At 37.5% G+C, this 23,276-nt stretch overlaps 2 protein-coding genes and 1 long non-coding RNA gene across 3 annotated transcripts in view; 2 read left to right on the top strand and 1 right to left on the bottom strand.

Annotated features, from left to right (window-relative positions):
- Nucleotides 1-23,276, bottom strand: part of LOC125243069 — an 84,820-nt gene that overhangs the window by 16,717 nt on the left and 44,827 nt on the right. The window lies entirely within an intron of this gene.
- On the top strand, nt 1,613-9,048 carry LOC125243064. The gene is made up of 8 exons (XM_048152344.1): nt 1,613-3,232; nt 5,111-5,440; nt 5,519-5,839; nt 6,553-6,615; nt 6,698-6,883; nt 7,353-7,397; nt 7,483-7,539; nt 7,768-9,048. Exons 1-8 carry the CDS (start codon nt 3,160-3,162, stop codon nt 7,824-7,826), a joined length of 1,134 nt encoding a protein of 377 aa, XP_048008301.1. The 5' UTR covers nt 1,613-3,159; the 3' UTR covers nt 7,827-9,048.
- Nucleotides 15,487-23,139, top strand: LOC125243067. The gene is made up of 3 exons (XM_048152349.1): nt 15,487-15,632; nt 21,664-21,993; nt 22,071-23,139. Exons 1-3 carry the CDS (start codon nt 15,560-15,562, stop codon nt 22,406-22,408), a joined length of 741 nt encoding a protein of 246 aa, XP_048008306.1. The 5' UTR covers nt 15,487-15,559; the 3' UTR covers nt 22,409-23,139.

Below are 23,276 nucleotides of genomic sequence, written 5' to 3'. Positions count from 1 at the left end.
AAAAGCCAGAGTGTGAGATCAGAGCATTAAGGAGAGAGATTTTACACAGATGTCTCTCCATGGCGACTATAGCAACCATTGAACGGCAGATGCACTGGCAGTGTGCTTTGCAGTACGGTGCTTTGCCTCAGGAGATAAAACCACTTAATATGTGGGTTTGGAATCCCTGCAACACCTGTGTCTCAACACCTTCCTCAGAGGGAGGCGGGGACCCCACCCTCTTGGCAGCACTGCTGAGAGGAGATTGGGTGGATTTCAGGGTGTGCAGGGCCCCACAGGCCTGTCTTGCCTCCGCATATGCCTTGCCATGAGCCATAAGGTGGTAAGAAAGCAGAATTATTTGATAACATCTGCCTCTACTCTGCCCGCCTGCAACCCCACAATCGAAGCTCACGTTTCAGCAGACACGTGAGGTGCAACACTTGACACTTGAGAGGGGAGCTCCCCTACCGCGACTCATCACAGTGAGCGCATTCGGCTCCCTCAAGAAACAAATATGCTCGCTCTTCTCCCAATGGCAATGCGGAAGCCTTCATAGAGGATGCAGCACTAATGGGAGAGTGCAATCACGCTGTGCAAACTCGTGATTCTCGTTGCTCAAGAATCAAGCAATAATAGAGCTTCCTACTATGAAAGCATTGCCATGAGTGCCTCTAAACCCCTCGAGAGCTGACGCGCTCTGTGCCAACACTAGATTCTTATACCTTGAGAGAGAATCAAGCAAGACCAGAGCTCCTTAACACAAATGCTTCGCAAGGGATGCATCAAGCTCCCTCAAGAATCAAATGCGCTTCAGCAGATTCTTATCTTACACGTGCATACAAACAAGTGGCACCTGAAGACAAAAAAACTAATCAAGTGTAACTCAGGAGCCCTTTTATACTCACGGGTGCTCCTGGATTCCTGGGGCCATATTCACAAAACATTTTATCTTGCTACTAAGAGTTCTCCTAAATAACAGTAAAACTTGTTAGCTAAGTGTTTTCTCTTAAAACCTATTCACAAAGCTGCTGAGACAAACTTTTAATAGAGAATAGAGAGAAGTGTTTAGCTAAAAGAAAGGGCGGGGCTGACCTCATTGCTATGGATGATGTTAACAAGCTTACTCACTATGCCCACAGTGATTGGCTGATGGTCGAGGAGTCTCTGCCAGTTATTTATTCAAAGAAATATTGTAGAATGAGGGATCATGTTGATATATTTAAATAAAGATTTTAAAATAAAAATATTGCCATATTCAAATAAAGATTTTAAAATATAGGCTAAGTGTCACTAATCAAACTAGTGTCAGCTAATTGTCAGCCTCTTATTCATTCTTATTCTTATTCATTTTCATATTCAGTGAACTGCGAACAGGTGCGTGTGCCAGAAGGGAGCGCGAGATTCAGCGAACTGCGATTCAGTGAATTGCGAACAGAAGGGAGCACGAGTGCATGGAAATATTAACGCGAAGGGCCTTTCATCACCAGTGCAGACCACCATCAGAAGCTGAAAGCACGCCTGGCCTCGGCGATTTACCTGACTGAATTTGGCGAGTGATGGTTTCAATAATTTTAATATTTTCTGGTATATCTAAGTTCAGTTACCCAGGAGCTCTGTTGACATAGACTTAGCTAACGTTAGCTACACCTTGATGAATTGAGTCATTGAACACAGCAGGAGAGAACGCAACGTTAGCCAGCTAGCTAAAGCTCTGGTGGAAAATTATGAGCTACCGTTTTTGAGGAGGTAGATTTTGATGTGAGGGGACTGACAAGGCAGAAGGTAAAGTGGTCCACCGTTCTATCACTAAGCAGACCTGCCAACCTGTACGCAATTTGCGTAGCAGATACGCATTTTGACTTCAAAGTACGCTGGTACGATTTGTCACTCTAAACTACGCAAAAACCTGGTGACGCCTCTGTGCACGCACAGTCCTCAAATCAAGCAACAGTAAAAGAAGAAGAGTTCGACCAATCATAGCGCTAGGTTCTTCCCCCAAATAGCATGTGGGGATGATTGACAGATGAGTAAAGCCTATCATTAAAAAGAGACTGAAAATCGACACCAATAAAGATTCCCGCTCGATCCCCCTTCATAATACTTAGTAAGGAGGCCATAATAATTTTTGACTCATGGCTGAAGTTAAGTTTCTCCAGCTCTCCCCAGGTTGGCAAAAAAAGCATCTCAAAATGCATCAGATTGATGCTTTAAAATATGGAATATTTAAATTTTCTTCCGGGGAAGAAAAGCCCCCGGACCCTCCTGGAGGGTTAATATCCTTCTCACCTTTTTCACCCCTGACCCGTTTTCATGCCTGTAAAGTACTCTGGGTTTGACCTAAATTTGACCTAAAGCCTCCCCTTGGACAGCACGGGAGCAGAAAAGGTCTACAAGCTGGAATTCAAACTTGGGTCATGCGAGCTGCCCACTAGGCTATCGGCGGCAATCTTAGGATATTATTTTCAACTTGACCGCAATGTTTTATTCTCCATCATTCAATACATTTTGCCTGTACATAAATTAACCTTTATGTTATGACATTGCAGATTAAAATCAATGAATCAAAATATTTATTGCATTTATAAAGAAAAGGCTCTATCGCCTATTGCTTTAATAGTGTACAGTATCTTTGGGCGGATTGCTGTGGCGGATTGCCAGCCATTTTAGGATTGTTTGTGATTTGATCTTAGTGACTTAGGAGTCCTTTTGACTACTACTAACATTTCACAGATTTAGGAGTTAATTTTAGCACTAAAATGATTTGTGAAATACTCTCAGAGCAAAAAATGTACAATGACACACCCATTATTTTTAAGAGTTTCTCCTAAATCAGCAAGTTAGGAGCTACTTTTAGCCTTAAGATGACGGTCCCTGGTGTGTCATGGATTGCTGTCTGCCAATGAAAATTGGTGTGTGTACACATGCCTGAGACACTGGTCACACTGATGGTCTAGTGTTCCCCATAGCATCAGCACCAAGAAGCAGCTTTGAAGTTCTACTTTGAAAGGGAACTCATCACATGCAGAATCTCACAGAAAGCGTCCATATGAGCACAGAATTAGATCTTGTCTCTTACTTCCGCATTCGATTTAGAGTACTGAAGACAACTCTGCTAGAGTGAAATGATGTGGTCTTTGCTCATATAGAGTTCAGCTGTCCTGCAGTGAGCATCTGTATATGATGGGGAGTTTTCAGCCTTCAAATTTCCAACTTCTATATCTTCTAATAGCAGCTTTATTAGAATGCAAAGGTAAGTGTCACTATGAAATAAAATTCCTTTAACCAAAATAAGAGATATGCATGATATCAATATATTTTTGGTGTGTAAATGTGGCATGGGTGTGACATGCATATCAATATCAAGTCAAGTGTGTTTTATTGAAATTTTCACAGTGGACATTGTTTCAAAGCTGCTTTATAGAAAAATGCTCTAGTATTTTTTTGGGAAAAAAAATGCTGTTAACCTATTTTTATTTGTATAAAAATATGTAACTGTTTCCTTTTTTTTTTTTAAAGCAAGAAAGTGTTACTGAGTCCATCATGATGGACAGTTTTAATGTTCAAAGATTAAACTGCATTACCTGCATCACTAGTTGCTTTGGTTCAGAGGGAGTCCAGAAAATATACAGTAGCCTAGGAAATTTGACAACATTACTCTTTATTCAAATATTATTAAAAATGTGTTAAAAGATTTTGTAAAGCAAACTGTGTAGTTGTGCTTGGAGTCAATTGCTTTATTTGTGATAAAGCAATGAAACAGGCCAAATTGTGTGGACATAATTTTATATATTAATAATTATTTAAATATTAATATTTATTAGTATTTTAATATTAATAAGTGATTATGTTGTAGTCAATGTATTATTTTTCCTGTGAGCTTCTTGTTTTTGCTTTTTTGATTTTTTTCCCCAAAGAAAAATAAAACCTGTAGCTGTAGTTTACATTTTGCCAAATAATTTTGTCATATAAATACCTTAACCAAACCTAGTGTTTTGTTCTTCCCTTATATTTAAAATTATTTTCTCATTTTGGTTTCATTGAACTTTTGGTCACTATATATATATATATATATATATATATATATGAGCAATATCACACTCTTAGCCGTGCGATATGGCTGTATATCAGCACGCTGTGATCACATTAATCATTAATCCGCCTCACCTCGTGAATGAAGTGCGCACGCAGTTTGGACATCTCCTCTGTGCAATGCAAAGGTAAATAAAGATCTGATGTTTGAAAAAAAATTGTAAAGCGTTTTCTTTACTCAAAAAACCATATGTTTATAAAGTTTAATGTTTTACGTATTTGAAGAGCGGAGAAGAGTCTGATATGTCCCGTCTAGTTGTAGCCAATATGCTATATAAGGATATAACGTAACGTATATTATTATCAAATTTAATATAGCACAATTCGACTTGCTCTGGAACAAATAATAGATTAATAAGACCAAAGATTGCTCGTTCTATGTACTCAAATTGAATTATGTCTCATGTTTAACCACTATAAGAGCCAGCGGCAAATCCCCGAGGCACTGGCCGAGATGAAGCTGTTCTCGGCGGTTACAGAAGCACTGAACGGCCGCTGACGCACTCGCGCTTGCATCTCCGAAAACGTCAAAACAAATTGTAAAATAGGCGCTGTTATTAAATATGAGTCACATATTTCAGGTCTAAACAACAACATTCTCGCCTAAAAAACTATTAAAACTACAGTTCGTGGTACAAGAAGTAGTATTTGTAAAAATTACGGTTGATTTGATCGGCCGCCATGACGGTCACTTCAAGCGGAGTGATACAAACGGTGAAAAGGCAGTAGGAGTGCTGTTATCACTGAAATATCGCATGGATATCAGCCAATCAGATTCGAGACCAGAATCTGACAGAACTGTTGTATAAATATGCATATACACTGACATTCAAAAGGATTATTTTCTTCAATTTTGACAGTTCACTGAGTTGTGAATTTATTTCTCATTTCATAAAATGTAATACATTTAGAGGTAGAACTACTTGGTAAACAGTATATGCTGTTTATTTCTGTAAGCGATGTGGTTTCCATGTCTCGGCTCTCTCAGTATGTCTGAACTCTCTCAGTATGTCTCATTGTGCTCTTTATTTCCTTTTAGTGGCGACACAGAGACCTTGCAACCAGGTCCATCAGTTGAACATAAATTATGTTCAGGGCGACAATATGTCTATTTCTTGCCTAACCACAACCCACCCGCTGGAGTCTCTGACAGTGAAACTACGCAGAACCAACCCGGTTCAACACATCCTAATGTATTCAGACACCTCTCCAGCATCAGAGCATCAGAGATGGTCTGTGAGAAATGATGCTGGAAATGTTACACTTGATCTGAAGAACATCAGTTTTTCCGATAAAGGCCATTATGAATGTCAAGTCTACAAAAATCGGGACTGCCTCAATGCAACACTTTTTAACCTGAGGGTCAGAGGTGAGAATGCCAATTTTGAAACGAGCAAATAATCCCCATGAAAACTATTGTAATGTAAAAATGTTTCTCTGGTTTCAGAGTGTAAAACCTTGGATACTGTTCATGCAACTCCCGGCTCTTTAGTGTTGCTGCCATGCTCTGAACATCCTCTACAGCACAATGCTGGACAAGTCACTTGGAAAATCATTACTGGTCACAAACCAACAAATATAGATGAATACCGCCCTCCAAACAAGCCCTCAAACAGCACAGAGAGAGACATGAGGCCTCTGTATGAGAGAGTGAAAATAATAGGGAATGGATCTCTGCTTATAAGGGATGCAGCAAACACTGATGGATCATGGTATCAGTGCAGAGTGAGTGAAAAAACCTGCTATGAGGTGAAGCTGGTGATGAAAGGTGTGTTTTCATTCCAATATTTCTAACTCTCAGACATTGATTACATTTAAAATATTTAAGTTATGCTAATAAATGTGAGTTGGAGGATTTTGGTACTAAATAGGTAAAATATATAAAATATGCTTAGGTTAAGGTTTAAATTGAAATTAAGTCATGTTGTGGTGATAATTCAGTCAGGGTTCTGTCACCTCTGTTTTTTTTCCTGAAACACCCGTCTTGTTTCATATGTCTATGTGACCTCATGGCACTTTGTTTGGTTCTGTGTGTCATGTGCTCTTCTATCTTGTTACCTTGTTGTTCATCTCCCTCATTACCTTTCATTCTCTCTCTGTTCTCTGTTTCTTTTCCTCTATGAAGTGGTTTTTGTTCCTCTGTGTGTGTGTGTGTGTGTGTGTGTGTGTGTGTGTGTGTGTGTGTGTGTGTGTGTGTGTTTAAGTGACCTCAAACAAAGCCTTACTCTGCATTTGAGTCCTTACCGTCTCTCCGCACCTGCACCTAAAAAGATTATATCCTGTGGTCAGAGTGTGTATTTGGTAATATACAGTAATTTCCAAATACACACTCTGACCACAGGATATAATATATGTTAATGTGTGCATGTTTAAACAAGCTTGTACAAAGTTAATGTGTTTATACTAGTATTATTGTCTAAATAAGTTCTGAAATTTTATACTTTTCATACTGTAGAAATAATGTTTGTAATTTGATTATAGATGAAGAAAACTTTTATTCAACTACAATATTGGAAACATTTTCCACAACATTGTTAGCCACAGGTAAGACCACAGGCCTACCTATAGGTGTCTGATAACCTAAAAATAACCTCATCAAACTGATTTAAGTTTATAATTTCTCTAGTGATCACAGATGCTCCAACCTCAGCTGACATTCCTGTTGTTCAGACTGAAGGCAACAGTGCAGCAGTGACAACTGATCTGACAGCAGTAGTGATGATCACAATAGTGTCTCTGTGTGTCTTCATATCACTGATCATCTGTATGAGTCTTTATTTCAAAAAAGGAACGAGCAAAATCAGCAACCAAAGTAAGTCCTCAACTGAGGTCCTGAAAAGTTTAACACTGTTTAACAGCATGTTAAGTCATAATAGATTATCCGAAAGAAAATTGCTTAAACATACTGTGGTTATAATATCTGTCATACTCTATTGACCATTTATCCAAACAGAAACCTGGATCTGTTACAACTTATTTGTTTATTTTGCAATTGTTTTCTTTCAAATTAGTTAATTTAACTGATGTTCTTATTGCAATTGTAAGATTTATTGTTAATGTGTCAGAAAGAGAAAGCAACCACGGTAAATGTGTTTAGGATTTTAATGTTCTTCTGAGTGTGTTGAAATGAGATGTGAAATACAGCCCATATCATGCCATCATGGTGATGAGAGTCCTGATGTTGAAAAGAAAGATTTATTGTAACTTGTATGCCATATCAGATTGTAAGTCATAAGTTTGATCAGATTGTAAAGTACTTACTTTTGTATCTTGAAATCTAGTTGAATTTGACTGGTCTTCTGTATATTATTGTGAAATGTCAGGGGGTAAGTGATATTCATGCACTAGTCCTTATAAAATATATACAACAAATGTACTTGATCAAGTGTTTTTAATTAAATTTTCTTGCAGGGTTTGATGCTCCATTCAATTCTTTAGTTGAACAGAATACATGTATCATGACCTCCTGTAAGTTACTGCAACACATGATGCCTGGCGTAATTTTGTAAACCACATCAACAGATATGTTACAGATATGTAGCTTGTATTGCCAAGTTATTTGTAAACTGTAATTAACTCACTTCATACCATGGCCACATATATGCAGAATGCACACATTTGCAAATATTCACATAATTCAAAGAATACATTTACCTTTTTTTGACCAAATGAAAATTTTTCTTTATCTTTCAACAGTTGATGTGAACAAACAGAAGCTTCTGAATGAAAACCAGATGAGATGTATGATGATTTAAATGTATTACTGTGTTTTTAATGTGCTATTTTTTGTTATTTTTTTAAATAAGAAAGTCCTACTTTAGTCATTTAGCCGTCTGTCACAAATTATATTAAAGGGGGAAAGTCAGTTATACATAAATGTTTTGTGTAATACTCTGTGTAATGTATTTAATTTTGATTTCATGTAACTGAAATTTAAATCCCTTCCCTTATAAATGTATTGATTATAACTTACTTTAGTCAGCACAGCATCTTTCATTTTCAGTCTCTGAAAAGACTGCGTTGAACAGTGTCTTGTTTAAAAATGAATGTGCAGTAAAGTTAAGTGAACAAACAAACAATGTCTGGAACTTAGTTTAAAAAAAAAGTTCATCCACGCTTTCTTAATGTTAAGATCACAACTTGGCACTGCAAAACATCTTTTAAATCTCAGAGGCATCTCTATTTTGTTGCTGGAGTAATCCTGTGTTTGTATTTATTGGTGGGGCTAAAGAGGCAACCATGCAGAAGTAGGCATTGATCTTCTGCCAAGACGGTCTTTCATCACACTATGATGTCATACTGAGATAAAATCTGAAACGAGTAGTTTAGCAACTTGGTTTTAATGAAAAAACGTTTAGTTTAATGTACTCTTTGTGTTTTAAAAAGAGCAGTTAAAATCCACCTGAGACAGACACACAGCTATAATATCACTGATCAATCCCATATTTGTGGAAAATTCTTGCTTAATATCAACTGTCACACTGCTGCAATTTATACAAAACTATTTGTATGTATTTTATCTCTGTTTTCATGAATGGCTTATTACTTTGAAAGTGCTTTTTCTATATATAATTTTAACAAATAAAACTATTTAAGTATAACTTAAATTGTCAGTGAATTTTATATAGACCATTGTCACAGACACACCAGGCTCCACAGTCACCCAATCACAGTGCACTCCCTCGCCAGAGTACTAATCACCCACACCTGTCACACATCAGCAACATCATCACAGATACTATAAAAGACACAGCAGCACACACAGTCACTGTCCGGTCTTGTTAATGCATACCTACCTACTATGCTTACCTCAAGGACTCCTCCAACGACTACTTAACTGTCTCCAGCGTTCTCGACGTCTCCTAGTGTTCTCCTCGTCTCCTGTGAGTGTCTCTGTGTCTGGTTTGCTCCTCGTCTGCCTGCCATCCACGATCCCCGGGAAAACAAGACAAGTATCACCATCTGCCATGAATTATACCTGCCTTCACTTACCTGCACTCTGCTTGCCATCTCTGGTTGTTCAATAAACACTACTTGTATTATATGTATTGTACTTGTATTATATATGTTAAAAATAAGGTGGATAAAAACACTTTTTCTGGAAAAACAATGGCATACAATGTAAAACATTTTTGATTTGTTTATAACTTCTAACTCATTGTAACCAGTTGATGCTTTCAGTCAATTTTGTACATTTTGTGCCTTTAATATTAACAAGTTTGCAATGCATAAAAACACATAAATAAGATTCACAAATGTAAGAGGGAGTGAAGCAGCACTGACCCTGAGTGTTTTTGTGTTTGGGGTTCTCAAAGTGTGGGTTGCAGGATAGAGAGGGAAAAAAAGGTAAACAGTTGTGGCTCACAGCATTCAAAAAAAAAAAAGCTCAGTTCAGTTCTCATACAACAGTGTCAGTATAGTCTGATCAATAAGTGAGATTAGTACCCCCAGCGGTATGTGTACCCCAGTTTGAGAACCACTGCTCTATATGATGATATCTAGGTGAAAAAGTCTCTATGTGTTGGGATTTATCTGACTTCTGTGATGTGAGGCAGCAAGCAGATGGTCGGTTTAGCCAGTCTGTCTGCTTCCTGACCTGGGCCCCAGTTAGTCAAGTTTCGACTATGTGCCATATTACTAGAGAGAAGAGCGGCACCGCCCTAGGAGGGATGAAGACCATCTCTTTTCATCAGGTCAGGTCTGCCATAAAAAAATTTCCAATTGTCTATATTATTCTGCGGACACCACTTAGTTTTTGGGGCAGACCTGACCTGTTGAAAAGAGAGGTATTCATCCATCCCGGGATGGTGCTGCTCTTCTCTCTAGTAATATGGAACATAGTCTTAGAGCTGAAACTTGACAAACTGGGGTCCAGGACAGGAAGCAGACAGACTGGCTAAACCGACCATCTGCTAGCTGCCTCACATTACAGAAGTCAGATAAATCCTAACACATAGAAACTCTTACACCTAGATATTATCACATAGAGACAGTGTCTGTACCCCGAATTAGTAAAAACAAAAAACTTCCAAACCCATTCAATGATAATAATTTAATTGATGTTCAACAAATAAAAAATAGAGATAATAATGATAAACAAATGATAAAGCTTGGATTGTTAAATATTAGATCACTTTCTTCAAAAGCACTTATTGTAAACGATATTATCACAGACAATAATCTAGATGTGCTGTGTTTGACAGAAACCTGGATAAAACCGGACGATTACATTACTTTAAATGAGTCTAGCCCTCAAGGTTATGAATATCGACACAATCCTCGTCAGAAAGGCAAAGGGGGAGGTGTTGCTGTAATTTATAGTAATATTTACAGTATCAGCCAGAAGTCTTTCAAATATAATTCCTTCGAAGTGATGGTGCTTTACGTAACATTATGTAAGTTGACATTTGTGCTGGCTACTGTATACAGGCCATCAGGACACCATACAGATTTTATCAAAGAATTTGCCGATTTTCTATCAGAGTTAGTAATAGCTGCAGATAAAGTCCTTGTTGTTGGTGATTTTAATATCCATGTAGATAATAAAAAAGACTCATTGGGATTGGCATTTACAGACATTCTAAACTCTATTGGTGTTAGACAACACGTGTCGGGACCCACTCATTGTCGTAATCATACTTTAGATCTAATATTGTCACGTGGAATCAATATTGATGCCGTTGAAATTCTGCAGCAGAGTGACGACATCTCAGATCATTATCTAGTCTCGTGTATACTACATTTAGTCAAAGAGGCTAAACTGCCTCCCTGCCATAAATATGGTAGAACCATCACTTCTACGACTAAATATCGCTTTATAAATAATCTTCCTAATCAGTTTCATCACCTTAGCATACCAGACAGCTTAGAAGACCTCGATGTTGCAACAGAAACTATTGCCTCTGTCTTTTCCAGCACATTAGACTCAGTTGCTCCTTTGCGTTTAAAAAAGATTAAGGAAATTAATCCAACGCCATGGTACAATGAGCACACTCTGGCCCTAAAAACAGCAGCTAGAAAAATGGAGCGCAGCTGGAAGAAAACAAAACTAGAAGTATTTCGCATTTCATGGAGAGAGAGAATGATTGAGTACAGAAAGGCCTTAAAAACTGCTAGATCTGCCTATTTTTCAAAACTTTTAGAAGAAATTAAACACAACCCTAGGTATTTATTTCATACAGTGGCTAAATTAACAAGAAATAAAGCTTCAACTTCTGATGTTTCCAAAGAGCATAGCAGTAATGACTTCTTTACTTGCAAGATTGATAATATTAGAGAGAAAATTATAACCATGCAACTGTCTACTACAGTATTGTGTCAGACAGTGCATTGTAGTGTCCCTGAAGAAAAAATCAATTCATTTTCTGCTTTAGGAGAGGAAGAATTGTCTAAACTTGTTAAATCATCAAAATCAACAACATGTATGTTAGACCCTATACCGACTAAGCTATTGAAAGAGATGCTTCCGGAGGTCATAGATCCTCTTCTTAATATTGTTAATTCATCTTTATCACTAGGATACGTACCAAAAACTTTTAAGCTGGCTGATATTAAACCTCTTATTAAAAAACCACAACTTGATCCTAGAGAATTATTCAATTACAGGCCGATTTCAAATCTCACTTTTCTATCAAAAATACTAGAGAAGGCAGTTTCATCACAACTATGTTCCTTTTTAGAAAGAAATAGTATCTGTGACGATTTCCAGACCGTACCATAGTACTGAGACTGCTCTCATTAGAGTTACTAATGATTTGCTCTTATCATCAGATCGTGGTTGTACCTCTCTATTAGTGTTACTACAAATAACTTGTTATCTTAGTGCTGCATTTGACACTATTGATCACAATATTCTTCTAAATAGACTCGAAAACTATGTTGGCATTAGTGGAATTGCATTGGCATGGTTCAAATCATACTTATCTGACCGTTATCAGTTTGTAGTAGTAAACGATGAGATGTCATATCAATCACAAGTTAAATATGGAGTACCGCAAGGCTCAGTACTAGGACCGTTGCTTTTCACTCTGTACATGCTACCCTTGGGAGATATCATTAGGAAGCATGGCGTTAGTTTTCATTGTTACACTGATGATACCCAGCTCTATATCTCTTCACGCCCTGACGAAACTTACCAATTCGCTAAATTAACAGAATATATCTTTAATTATGTTAAATTAATTATTTTAACTATTAACTATTATTTTTATCATAAAATTTAGTAGCAAGTTGATTGTGATTTGAAATGAGTGCCAAATTGCATATGTCTGACATTTTGCACAATCACATTTCCTATTTTGGCACCTTGAAAACAACTGTGTGAATGTAAAAGCTCTTGTGGCTTGTGAGCATATTCAGTCATTCTGCAGTGAGCTGCTTTAAACTCAATGCGATGGCATATTTTCAGTCTTCATGTTTCCAACTTCTATGTCTTCTAATAGCAGCTTTCTAGCTGCAACTAGAAGATTTAAAAGTTGCACATATAATGGCTGAAAACTCCCCATCACAGAATCTCTCTGAAGTTTCATTTTACTGCACAGTTCTGCTTTCTGGAGGTCTACAGGGATTTTTATTTTCTGTGAAATTGCAGAGGTTTACTTTTAATTTTATATCAAGTTACCCGTCGTTTCATTTTCTTCCTTGCAATAAATAATTCTATGTTCTGTATCCTTTAAATCTCCTTTGTAAAGCTTTACGAGGCATAAATAGTCCTCAGTTTAGATGAGCTCACAAAAATAGTTGACTGACAACTACTAAATGATTTATAACTACCTGAATTAATCATGAATTACAGTTAGAAAATATGTGTTAATAAAGCATTTATTAACACACTGAGTAACTATTACTATATGTCTAAATAATAAGATGCATAAATGTACATTTAAATTGTTTATTAATCATTTACTTACACTTTATAAATGATCTTATGAACCACTGACAATTCCTAAATAACTGGTTTGTGTATAATGTAATACATAATTTAGAAATGATGAATTGATCATTCATAGAGTATGAAAATACAATTATTAACCACATTATAGATATGCTTATAAATCAAGAACAAAGCCTTTATAGGTGTATTTATAAACTGCTTACTAATGTCTATTAATGCTTTGTACATGATGAATTAACTATTTACTAATGCTTAACTAATGCTTCATAGTGTGAGTTATTCTAAAGTGTTACTGGAATTACTGGTCACCATCCCAGCTGGTGGTGTCATACACAACTCCCGCCCAGCACATTTAAGATAACAGCAGCTCCGGCTGCTATGGCTTATAGTGCTGCTGGACAGGTCGCCTCTGCCCATGCAAGTCTACCAGGCCAAAGCACTCATAATGCACGAGGATAGTTCTGAGCCGAGGTTGATGCAGGAACTGTGCACGGTGTCTGACCGTGATGAAAGTCACAGTGCAGGCCCTCGGCCAGACGATGTCCACCTTGGTGGTCCAGAAGCGCCCCCTGGCTAAACCTTGCAGAGGTGCAAGGTGTCATGAAACTGTGCTTTCTCGATGATCTCACAAGGTGGCCTTTTCAAGAACTGTGCCCAGTGGTTCTCTGCAGTCCAGAAGCAAGCTGGGGCTGTCAAGAATGGCCCTGACGTGCTACCAGACCATCATGGGCTGCCCCTCAGTCTGCTCATCGCCAAGGACGTCCATCCCCTGCGGTAAAAAAAAAAAGCTCAACTGTACACCGAGCCCCACACAGGACGTTGACGCCACCTGTCTCAGTGGGTGGTAAAACACCACCCCTGAGACAGACGACCCGGAGATGGAAGGAGCTGCTCTTCCCTTGAAGGAGGGCCGGGTGGATAATATTTGCTCTGCCATTGGCTTTACAGCCAGTGCAGTTAGAAGCTGTTTCCCTTTATCTCTGGATCCAAAGAGGGCTGGAGTTCTGCCTTTTGGGTTGGGTCTCTATGCTTGGTCTCTGTCTCTGTGTTGGCTTGCAGAGATCGACCTAAAGGACGCATACTTTTATGCCTCGATTCTCCTCCGACACATGCCGTTTTTGTGTTCGAGGGTCGAGCATATCAGTACAGAGTCCTCCCCTTCAGCCTTCCCTGTTACCTCATGTCTTCATGAAAGTTGTGGAGGCAGCCCTTGTTTCTATGAGAGACCAAGGCGTTCGCATTCATACTGGCAGTCGCAAGCTCAGTTGTGCAAACACAGAGACCTGGTGCTTCAGCACCTCAGCCATCTGGGGCTTCTGTGCAGAGGATCTCTTTTCTCGGTATCCTAAACTTGGTCAACATGACCGCACATCTCTAAGTCGAGCAAGAAAGGTGTTATATTTTATTCTCTGCTTAGACTTCAGCTCTTTATAATACACTTAGTATTTTCTTATGTTTACATTGCAGAAAAAGGCAAATAAGTTCCAGGTACGGACAAGTGAATTAGCACTACACAAATGCATCAATGATGCTAAAATACAATTTATAACAACAACATAATCAAAATAAAGACATTTACAGTTCAGCTCCTTCATTCACTAACATTTCTATACAAACAACTTAAATAATAAGCTTCAAGTTTAATGCTGACTTACCTGTAGCAAATGTCATTTCACATAATAAAATAGCAGAGATTTTCTAAATCTTTTCTGTTATTTTTGTGCAACAGCTATATTATTTTTCAGATGAAACCAGTTTTTTTGTCTCCACCAAAAGTTAACTGTTATATTGACAGGCTAAAAGACTGATCACTGGCATTTCTTGAAACCAAACTGCCTTTTGGAGAGGAAGTACTTTAGCAGTTTCTCTCCATTGTCTTTTTTTTAATGGTGTGCTAAATATTTACAGTTGTACCTGTATTTTGTACATACCATAGCTGATGCATGTTATAGACAAACAGACAAATGGTACAATTAATCACCGAAGGTGGTACTGCTACTGTACTGAACACACTATAATGAACCTTACAGTAACAGTAAACACCTCATAAACATTTTAAATATTCTCTGCCCTATTTTATATATATGGTACGTTTAATGAATTATTTGCACTGTTATATTGTTTTTGTAATAACAAAATAATGTAGAAAATGTATTCAGTGATTTAAAATGTGTGAAATTGCACGTCACTGACATTTTGCATAGATCACATTTCCTATTTTGAAAGTTTGAAATTAATTGTGTGAATGTAAAAGCTCTTGTGGCTTGTGCTCTTATTCAGTCATTCTGTAGTGAACTGCTTTAAACTGTCGATGCAATGGGGTTTTTGTTTTCAGTCTTCATATTTCCAACTTCTAAATCTTCTAATAACAGCTTTCTAAAACAGCTGCTTTTAGAAAATTTTAAGTTTGGAAATATGAAAGCTAAAAACTCCCCATCACAGACAGAATCTCACTGAAGGCCTCTAAATGAGCACGATTAGATCTTATTTACTTCCGCATTCGATTTAGAGTAACTAAAAAACAACTCTGCTAGAGTGAAGTGATGTGGTCTTTGCTCATATAGAGTTCAGCTGTCCTGCAGTGAGCATCTGTATATGATGGGGAGTTTTCAGCCTTTATATTTCCAACTTCTATATCTTCTAACAGCAGCTTTATTAGATTGCAATGGTAAGTGTCATTAAATGAAATCAAATTCCTTTAACCAACATACAAATGAAATAAACACATAATATCAGTGTACTTTGGGCGTGTAAATGTGGCATGGGTATGACATGCATATGATCAATATAAAGTCAGGTGTATTTTATTTATATAGCACTTTTCACAGTGGACATTGTTTCAAAGCATCTCAATAGAAAAATATTATCGTGATAATGACTTGCATGTTGTCATTCATGTGTTACATAGTGAACATGCAATTTGAAAATTGCAACCTTTTTTTTGTATAAAAATATGTAACAATTTCTTTTTTTTTTTAAATAAAGAAAATATGCAACTGAGCACACAATAAATGTTGGTGTGTTAAGGTTAAACTGCATTAATCAACCAATTAATTCTGATTACATTGGCAACATCACTAGTTGATTTGGTTCAAAAGGATTCCAGACATTACATTTGTAGAAAATGTATATAAAAGTAACACTTTACAATGAGGTTCTATTTGTTAACAATAGTTTGCTACATGAATTAACATGAACTAATAATGAACAATACTTCTAAAGCATTTATTAATCTTAGTTGACTTTAATGTCAACATTTACTAACATATTTTTAAAATCAGAAGTTGTCCTGTATCCTCGCTGCTGGTGGTTTGCGTCTCCGTATAGCTCCGTATAGCTTTGTTTTCTCTTACTTTTACTGAATCTCTTACTTTTTTTCATTGTTGCTTATATTATTATTATTGCCTACCACATTAATCTGACATCGCTAGCTTGTAATCTTTGAATCTAAATCGCTGTTACAACGCGTTTGCATCTCGCTAGCTTGTTAACTTGTCATCAGTCTCATGTGCTCCTTTTTCAACACGTTCAACAAACAGCTGTGGTAACTCGGATCAGTTTACAACATGGTGAGTCATGTCATCCTCTCCCAGTGTTATTTCTTGTTCAGTTTGTCACATGTTCAGTATAGCTCTCTCTGTCAGCGACGAGGGATTTACATGTCATAAATGTAGGGAAATAGTCAGGCTGAATCTCAGAATTAGAGACACGCATCCAAACTAATCGAGGATAGTAAGAATGCAGGGGCTTCAGATACTGTTTTGGATGCGACTAGCTTAGTGAACTCTGTACATTGTTCGGTTCCGGCTGTAGAGCACGCGCAGCAGGGCACTTGGGTAACGGTGAGGCGGCCTAGCCGCAGAAAACACCACTCTTGCGTTCCAATGAGAACATCAAACAGGTTCTCCCCACTCAGTGACGCACCCACTGAGAATCCTGTTGAAAGTGCCCTAGTTATTGGCGATTCTATTACACAGAACGTGAAAATAGAGACACCAGCCACCATAGTCAAATGTTTGCTGGGAGCCAGAGCACCTGACATCAAAGCAAATTTAAAAGTGCTGGCTAATGCTAATCGTAAATACTCTAAAATTATTATTCACGTTGGCACAAATGATGTTCAACTTCGCCAGTCAGAAATCACTAAAATTAACATTAAAGAGGTGTGTGAACTCGCAAGTACAATTTCAGGAGAAGTAATTTGCTCTGGCCCTCTTCCTGTTCGTCGGAGTGATGAGTTAGCAGATTATCATCACTCAATGGCTGGCTGTCTAAGTGGTGTCCACAGAATAATATAGGTTTCATAGACAATTAGAAAAGTTTTTGGGGCAGACCTGACCTGTTGAAAAGAGATGGTATTCATCCGTCCCGGGATGGTGCTGCTCTTCTCTCTAGTAATATGGCACATAGTCTTAGAACTAAAACATGGCAAACTGGGGGCCAGGTCAGGAAGCAGACAGACTGGCTAAACCGACCATCTGCTAGCTGCCTCACGTTACAGAAGTCAGATAAATCCCAACACATAGAAACTCTTACACCTAGATATTATCACATAGAGACTGTGTCTGTACCCCGAATTAGTAAAAACAAAAAAACTTCCAAACCCATTTAATGGTAAAAATTTAATTGATGTTCAACAAATAAAAAATAGAGATAATAATGATAAACAAATGATAAAGCTTGGGTTGCTAAATATTAGATCACTTTCTTCAAAAGCACTTATTGTAAACGATATTATCACAGACAATAATCTAGATGTGCTGTGTTTGACAGAAACCTGGCTAAAACCGGACGATTACATTACTTTAAATGAGTCTAGTCCTCAAGGTTATGAATATCGACACAATCCTCGTCAGAAAGGCAAAGGGGGAGGTGTTGCTGTAATTTATAGTAATATTTACAGTATCAGCCAGAAGTCTTTCAAATATAATTCCTTCAAAGTGATGGTGCTTTACGTAACATTATGTAAGTTGACATTTGTGCTGGCTACTGTATACAGGCCACCAGGACACAGATTTTCTATCAGAATTAGTACTAGCTGCAGATAAAGTCCTTGTTGTTGGTGATTTTAATATCCATGTAGATAATAAAAAAGACTCATTGGGATTGGCATTTACAGACATTCTAAACTCTATTGGAGTTAGACAACACGTGTCAGGACCCACTCATTGTCATACTTTAGATCTAATATTGTCACGTGGAATCGATATTGATGCCGTTGAAATTCTGCAGCAGAGTGACGACATCTCAGATCATTATCTAGTCTCGTGTATACTACATTTAGTCAAAGCGGCTAAACTGCCTTCCTGACATAAATATGGTAGAACCATCACTTCTACCACTAAAGATCGCTTTATAAATAATCTTCCTGATCAGTTTCATCGCATTAGCATACCAGACAGCTTAGAAGACCTCGATGTTGCAACAGAAACTATTGCCTCTGTCTTTTCCAGCACATTAGACTCAGTTGCTCCTTTGCGTTTAAAAAAGATTAAGGAAATTAATCCAACGCCATGGTACAATGAGCACACTCGGGCCCTAAAAACAGCAGCTAGAAAAATAAAGCGCAGCTGGAAGAAAACAAAACTAGAAGTATTTCGCATTTCATGGAGAGAGAGAATGATTGAGTACAGAAAGGCCTTAAAAACTGCTAGATCTGCCTATTTTTCAAAACTTTTAGTAGAAAATAAACACAACCCTAGGTATTTATTTGATACAGTGGCTAAATTAACAAGAAATAAAGCTTCAACTTCTGATGTTTCCAAAGAGCACAGCAGTAATGACTTTATGAACTTCTTTACTTGCATGATTGTTAATATTAGAGAAAAAATTATAACCATGTAACCGTCTACTACAGTATCTTTGTCAGACAGTGCATTGTAGTGTCCCTGAAGAAAAATTCAATTCATTTACTGCTTTAGGAGAGGAAGAATTGTCTAAACTTGTTAAATCATCAAAATCAACAACATGTATGTTAGACCCTATACTGACTAAGCTATTGAAAGAGATGCTTCCAGAGGTCATAGATCCTCTTCTTAATATCGTTAATTCATCTTTATCACTAGGATACGTACCAAAAACTTTTAAACTGGCTGTTATTAAACCTCTTATTAAAAAACCACAACTTGATCCTAGAGAATTATTCAATTACAGGCCGATTTCAAATCTCACTTTTCTGTCAAAAATACTAGAAAAGGCAGTTTCATCACAACTATGTTCCTTTTTAGAAAGAAATAGTATCTGTGACGATTTCCAGTCAGGATTTAGACCGTACCATAGTACTGAGACTCCTCTCATTAGAGTTACTAATGATTTGCTCTTATCATCAGATCGTGGTTGTACCTCTCTATTAGTGTTACTGGGTCTTAGTGCTGCATTTGACACTATTGATCACAATATTCTTCTAAATAGACTCGAAAACTATGTTGGCATTAGTGGAATTGCATTGGCATGGTTCAAATCATACTTATCTGACCGTTATCAGTTTGTAGTAGTAAACGATGAGATGTCATATCAATCACAAGTTAAATATGGAGTACCGCAAGGCTCAGTACTAGGACCGTTGCTTTTCACTCTGTACATGCTACCTTTGGGAGATATCATTAGGAAGCATGGCGTTAGTTTTCATTGTTATGCTGATGATACTCAGCTCTATATTTCTTCGCGCCCTGACGAAACTTACCAATTCGCTAAATTAACAGAATGTATAGCTGATATAAAAAACTGGATGACCAGTAATTTCCTTCTACTAAATTCAGAAAAAACAGAGATTCTAATTTTTGGACCGAAAACTTCTTCACACAGTAATCTAGAATATTGTCTAACACTTGATGGCTGCTCTGTTAAGTCTTCGTCATCAGCTAGGAACCTGGGTGTGCTCTTTGATACCAATCTTTCATTTGAAGGCCATGTTACTAGCATCTGTAAAACTGCATTCTTCCATCTTAAAAATATATCTAAACTACGACATATGCTCTCAATGAAAAATGCAGAACAGTTAGTTCATGCGTTCATGACCTCAAGGCTAGATTACTGTAACGCGTTACTGGGTGGTTTTTAAACCCGCTTGATAAATAAACTACAGCTCGTACAAAATGCAGCAGCTAGAGTTCTTACTAGAACTAGGAAGTATGACCATATTAGCCCAGTTATGTCATCAATGCATTGGCTTCCTGTTAAACATCGTATAGATTTTAAAATCTTGCTAATTACTTACAAAGCACTAAATGGTTTAGCCCCCCAGTACCTAAGCGAGCTCTTAATGCATTATAGTCTTTCACGTTTATTGCGATCTCAGAATTCAGGCCAGCTGATAATACCGAGAATATCAAAATCAACCGCAGGCAGTAGATCCTACTCCTATTTGGCACCGAAACTCTGGAACAGTCTTCCTAGCATTGTTCGGGATGCAGACACACTCTGTCAGTTTAAATCTAGACCTATAACGCATCTCTTTAACCTGGCATACACATAACACATTATCAATTTATATTTTCAAATCCGTTAAAGGATTATTAGGCTGCATAAATTAGGTCAGCCGGAACAGGGAACACTTCCTATAACACCAGATGTACTCGTTACATCAGAAAAAGAATGGCATCTACGCTAATATTAGTCTTTCTGTTTATCCCGAGGTTTACCGTAGTCAACCGGATCCGGGCCGTATCCGGCTGAGACCAAGGACCGGCGCCATGACATGACCACAACGCAGCCCTGAAGTATCAGCAGAGATCGAGTCAACTAGATCATCCATTGTGAAGGCCTCATCGACATGACAGCCAGTAGCACAGTTCCTCAACAAACCGTCCATACCGGCGTGATGAATACGATCTTCAACTGGATGGAACTGAAATAAATACTTTGATTGTTGCGATCATATCAGACTTATGATAGCAACCTGAATCGTAACAAAGCACTGTTCGCCAGAGGAGAACTGACCCCCGACTAAGCCTGGTTTCTCCCAAGGTTTTTTTCTCCATTTTAACACCTATTTGCCACTTGTTTGCCACCTGATGTCACCTGATGGAGTTTGGGTTCCTTGCCGCTGTCGCCTTTGGCTTGCTTAGTTGGGGACACTTGACATTTGACTTGACATTTGATATTCAACAGTATTCTTGACATTTATTCAACAGTGCTTCTGATCTGCCTACATTGACACTATTCTTTAAGAGCTGCTATGCAGCCAAAATGTATGTACCAGTTATTAATGTAAAGCTGCTTTGACACAATCTGCATTGTAAAAAGCGCTATATAAATAAAGGTGACTTGACTTGACTGTATTTTTTATTTTTATTTATTGGACCTGAGCAGACATGAACAATGAACAGTTGTATTACTAACATTAACATAGTTAAATAAATACTGTAATAAATGTATTGCTCATTGTAAGCTGATGTACATTAATGCATTAACTAACATTAACAAATGGAACATTTTTGTAAAGTTCTTCCAAAGTCTATTTAAGAATTTTATATTTTTGTACACTGACTTTCAAAAGGATCTTTTCAGGAAATACTGACAGTAGTTCATCGGGTTGTGACATTTTTTTTTTTTTTTTTTTCCATTTCGTAAAATGTATTAATACATTTAGAGGTAGAACCACTTAGATAAAAGTACATGCTGTTCATTACTGTAAGCGCTGTGGTTTTCATGTCTCAGCTCTTTCAGTACATCTCGTTTTGCTCTTTTTTTCCTTTTAGTGGCGACACAGAGACCCTGCAAGAAGGTCCATCGGTTGAACATAAACTATGTTCAGGGCGACAATATGTCTATTTCTTGCCTAACCACAACCCACCCGCTGGAGTCTCTGACAGTGAAACTACGCAGAACTGACCCGATTAAAGACATCCTAATGTATTCAGACACCTCTCCAGCATCAGAGCATCAGAGATGGTCTGTGAGAAATGATGCTGGTAGGGTTACACTTTACCTGAAAGACATCAGTTTATCTGATCAAGGCCGTTATGAATGTGAAGTCTACAAAGATTTGGACTGCCTTAATACAACTCTTATTAACCTGAGGGTCAGAGGTGAGAATGCTAATTTCTAAAATGAGCAAATAATCCCCATGAAAACTATTGTAATAAAAATGTTTCTCTGCTTTCAGAGTGTAAAACTTTGGACTCTGTCCATGCGACTCTAGACTCTTCAGTGTTGCTGCCATGCTCTGAACATCCTCTACAAAACAGAACTGATCAAGTGACTTGGAAAATCTTTCATGGTCACCAATCAACAGAAATAGCCCAATATCGCCCTCCAAACAAGCCCTCAAACAGCACAGAGAGAGACACGAGGCCTCTGTATGAGAGAGCCAGAATACTAGGGAATGGATCTCTGCTTATAAGGGATGCAGTAAACACTGATGGATCATGGTATCAGTGCAGAGTGAGTGAAAAAACCTGCTATGAGGTGAAGCTGGTGATGAAAGGTGTGTTTTCAATGTAATATTTCTAACCCTAAAGTCTCAATGCAGACTCTGACAGACATTCACAGATTTTAAGATATGCTATATATGCTATGCTATTAAAATGTGAGATGTGGTAATGGGTTAATCAAAACCATTTTTGGATTATGATCATAAATATAGTGAAATATGCTTGGGTTAAGGTTTATATTAATATTAAGTCATGTTGTGTTGATTATATCCAGTGGTTCTGTTTTGCCAACTTGGAATTATAAGGTTCTTTTATAGATAGAACCTTTTTGTTTTCTAAAAAAGTCCCAAAATGTACACAGCTTTAAATAAATCACAATGTAAATATGTTGTCATAAAATAAGAATGTGTGAATAACTCAATTCTGACAAAAGTGTCAGATAGAACCTTGTAATTCCAAGGTGATGTTAATACATTATGTGAATACTGTCTGCTTAATATCTGGTAAGACTTTATTTTAATGGTTCCCCAAGAGACAGTCTACTGACTAAAAGTAACTTTGCACATGTCAACTTATTCTACTTACCCTACCCCTAACCTAAAAGTCTACTAATACTCAGCTAATACTCTAATGTTGACAGATACCTATTTGCTTGCATGTCAAATTCTATTTAACACACTTTGTGCTTGTTACTAGACTTGGTATGGCATGTCAAGTTTATTTGTATAGTGATATATACTGATATTTCAGTTTTATTATTTGGTAACACTTTACTTGAAGGGGTGTGCATAACACTGACATGACACCTTCATAATCTTGACATGACACGTGTCATGAATATGAAGGAGGTTTTATGCATGTTTATGACAACTGTCATTAAATGTCATTCGCTCAATTATGTCATTTTTAATGCAAAGATGACATTGTTTGAGATGTCT

The sequence above is a fragment of the Megalobrama amblycephala genome, linkage group LG13 (assembly GCF_018812025.1).
Source record: "Megalobrama amblycephala isolate DHTTF-2021 linkage group LG13, ASM1881202v1, whole genome shotgun sequence".
NCBI classification, from domain to species: domain Eukaryota; kingdom Metazoa; phylum Chordata; class Actinopteri; order Cypriniformes; family Xenocyprididae; genus Megalobrama; species Megalobrama amblycephala.
Note: the sequence above shows the minus strand (reverse complement) of the source record. Positions and strands in the feature narration are given on the sequence as shown.

Coding starts and splice junctions, on each gene's coding strand:
- LOC125243067 (XM_048152349.1), top strand. CDS start 15,560: ATGATGGGGAGTTTTCAGCCTTTATATTTCCAACTTCTATATCTTCTA. Junction 15,633..21,663: donor AGCTTTATTAGATTGCAATG/GTAAGTGTCATT, acceptor TTTTCCTTTTAG/TGGCGACACAGAGACCCTGC. Junction 21,994..22,070: donor TATTAACCTGAGGGTCAGAG/GTGAGAATGCTA, acceptor CTCTGCTTTCAG/AGTGTAAAACTTTGGACTCT.
- LOC125243064 (XM_048152344.1), top strand. CDS start 3,160: ATGATGGGGAGTTTTCAGCCTTCAAATTTCCAACTTCTATATCTTCTA. Junction 3,233..5,110: donor AGCTTTATTAGAATGCAAAG/GTAAGTGTCACT, acceptor ATTTCCTTTTAG/TGGCGACACAGAGACCTTGC. Junction 5,441..5,518: donor TTTTAACCTGAGGGTCAGAG/GTGAGAATGCCA, acceptor CTCTGGTTTCAG/AGTGTAAAACCTTGGATACT.